The sequence below is a fragment of the Nanorana parkeri genome, unplaced genomic scaffold (genome assembly GCF_000935625.1).
Source record: "Nanorana parkeri isolate BGI_ZX_2015 unplaced genomic scaffold, ASM93562v1 scaffold866, whole genome shotgun sequence".
In the NCBI taxonomy this organism is placed as follows: domain Eukaryota; kingdom Metazoa; phylum Chordata; class Amphibia; order Anura; family Dicroglossidae; genus Nanorana; species Nanorana parkeri.
In genome coordinates this window covers 644232-647516 of record NW_017307134.1, presented here as the reverse complement: position 1 = coordinate 647516, position 3285 = coordinate 644232, and the positions used below count along the sequence as shown (strand labels likewise).

At 35.2% G+C, this 3285-nt stretch overlaps 1 protein-coding gene across 1 annotated transcript in view; it reads right to left on the bottom strand.

Annotated features, from left to right (window-relative positions):
• Positions 1 to 1282, bottom strand: part of LOC108794549 (gap junction epsilon-1 protein-like) — a 5580-nt gene extending 4298 nt beyond the window's left edge. The window contains exons 1-2 of the mRNA XM_018565608.1: positions 1244 to 1282; positions 280 to 462 (exon numbers count right to left, since the gene is read on the bottom strand). Of these exons, the coding sequence (XP_018421110.1) occupies positions 280 to 462; positions 1244 to 1282 (222 nt within the window). The remainder of the gene's footprint in view (positions 1 to 279; positions 463 to 1243) is intronic.
• Positions 1283 to 3285: the final 2003 nt, after the last annotated feature.

Genomic DNA, 3285 nt, shown 5'->3' with positions numbered 1-3285 from the left:
TATATATATATAGATAGATATTAGTTTTGGCTATACAGTACAGTACGTACGCACCCGAGCAATGTTCTAGAAAAACAAATCTTTATGACCACCTTACCTTAATAAAGAGAACATATATGATAGCAAGGGGGTAAACACCAAATTTACTGGATTGTTGTAGAAATGTTTACCAAGAAAAACAGAATATTGTTAATGCCACATACAATAATAGTCCATTACGTTTTCAAATGGTAGTTACGTCCTATCAGTTTCTTGAAACGTATTTCATTTTTGCCTCACCTGAGGAGTTATCGGTCGAAACTGGTTATAACAGAAGAGGTTCACCTCCCTTTTGTCAGGTTCACAGCTGAAATGTAAGGCCTCATTTCCGTAAACAGCAAAACCCAGGACACCAAGGAAAAACATTCGTACAGAACCAAAGAAAAGGGTATGGAACTGACCAATCACCGTTGGAGGTCTGAGCTTTAAGAATAAACAAAAACATATAAATTTTATGAGCTATCATTTGACAATTAGGGCACGTTTGCTAAATGCACATTTGCTACTGTAATATTTATTTAAATTAATATAACTTACATACATTCCTCATTGATCACATATTATTTCTGTTTTCTTCTTTGCAGAGCAATTACAGCACAAACATAAAAAGACCCACACACAGACTACATTGAGCACACAACTGCCTCAAAAAAGACACTACAGTCATCACTAAAAAAAATACAACAAAAAAATACAACAGAATGCTTTTCTAGCCAACCCAGCTCTCGAGACCTCCATTGCCCATTGTGTTATATCATAGAAAGGTCAGCAGGAAAACAGTACAAAGATTTGCCCTTTGTTAACGAATATAGAGATTATAGAATTCTCCCGATACACGACAGCAAATAAATAACTGAGGGGGGCATTTTCTGATTTTGGAATTGTACTGCAAGCTTTAACATACAGAAATCAAGCAATTTACTTAACTAGAGCAAAAACCTAACAAATGGACATTAATACAACAGCCAAAACCAAAGAGCTGTGCTATCTGACTCTTTTACCTCCTCCCAGGAAAGTCTTTTAGAGACGTAGAGAGTGCTAAAGTGCTTGCAATGATTATAAAAAATAATCTTACTACATATCAAGTTTTCCAGAAGTAATTAAAGTATCTGTTACCATGAAATAATACCAGATATTGTTGAAATGATGCATACCTTTGGTATTATGCATTTATAAGAATGTTAACACCTTTCTGGATACTCACACATCCTTCATAGAAGTTCTTGATATAATTTAAAGACATCTCTTGCAAAATGTTATCTTGGTGAAAATCTGGAGTAATTCATGTCTCTCATTGCCAATTTGCTATCACTGGACCTCGTACACTGTTATTGCTCTCTCATGACCCTTGCTGTAAAAAAACTCTTGTCACTGCACATTTCTCTTTTATCTCTAGGCCCCAATCAATTTTCACTCTCCAGACAAAAACGGGCAAAACAAAGCATAGTACATGTGGTCAGCTCTAAAATACACAACAAACCCAGTCAGCAGAAAAGCTAACAGAATTCTAAGGTGAGTACAACAGTCTGATATATTTGGGGGGACAAACAATCACTTTTTTTTTTTACATTCTTAGAAAGCTTTCAGCACAGACTTTCATCTCTTGACTATTATTTAAATCAAAGCTGCTTGTACAGGAAATGTACATTCAAAAACTTCTCATTCACAATTCTTTATTCATGAGTTCACAAAAACATTATCTGAATCGCCTATATGTTTACATAATAGTTTTAAAGCAATTTCATACAGCAATTTACAAATAAGCTTATTTCACCATAAGGCTATTATTTTATTCTTTGTTTACCACTTATACACATCAAAAATCATGAATCACGATGTAACCATACAAAATTTGGCAAATAAAACACCTGTCACATATTATCAATCATTCAGTACCGAGATCTTTATTTTTAATAGTCAAATCCTAAGTGCAGTATCCCAAAGCAACCAATCAAAATCCATCTTGTACTGGTCTAACTTATGAATTCTATTTGTGTGTGTACTTGAAGGCCAAGTTTGTGAGTTTGTAAAAATCCCCCCAGCCCCACCAACGCCCTTAATACTGTAAACTGTAGCACCCCCACCCCTTGCGCAATGTAATAATGTTCTAACCCACCTGCTCTGTCGACTGTGGCCTTCTGCACCACCTTCAGCCCAGCAGGTAAAAACTTAGTGGTGAGCTGCCCATTCTTGGGTATCAACCACTCCCTTAGGCTTGAACAGGACATTGCACCTGCAGTACCAGTGTTTCCCGTTCAAGTCTAAAGGATGTTAGTGAACTGGTAGCCCAGAGTTAGATTTTCACCAGCCTGGACTGAATGACTGACTGGATAAGGTAGTATAAGCGCCACACCCCCTATATTACAAACATTAAGACACACTCAAAATGAAATGGGGGTTTTTTCCAAAAGGCGCAGATTTACATTATTTTTAAAAAAAGGGAGGGTCACAGTTTACTGGATTGAAGGGGGCTGGAGAAATTTTTACAAATTCGTAACCATGTCCAATAAGAATCTGCATTGAAGAATTTGCATTTAAAAATTAAAAGCTCTAAATAAATATGTTAGTGCTTTGTTTATTAGGGCAAAATAAGGCAAAACCCAATGTGCTAAGTACAGCAATCACTGAAAATACATATTTTAACAATCTAATACCAGTAACACGATTTCAGATTGGTTACTATCAGATGCTGAATTTTATATATCATAAATCCTAGTTAAATAAAGTTCTTGTCTTTATAAGAACTATTTTCTTCAATGAACTTACATTTGCTTCAAACAGTGATTTTTACACTTCCAAAAGTGTCCAAAAATGACAATACTGATTGATATAATGATATAGAGCTAGGTTTATAAAATAAAGGCTAATATAAAAAGGATCTAAATACAGATGTGAAGAAATATTTACTCCTTAAATTGATTAGATTTTACCCAGCAAAGTGCGATAAAACAAGTTTTTTTGTCATTAAAATTCTAATCATTGTACACGTTGTTTCAGTATAAAATAGAGACCATAAAGAGTAAGTTACTCACCAACCTCAGTCCAGGTGTTGTGTTGTTTGGGCGACCCATTCAGTCGTTGTTTGGGGTCAATCTCATCCTTGTTCTTAGAATTCCCAGGCTGATCTGGATTAACAGAGCCAGAAAGAGCCATTTCTCTGCCATTGCTAAGTGGCAGCTACTACATGTAAAAACTCATCAGCAGTTTGATTAACTCATATTAAACAACAATGTTATAATCCATAAT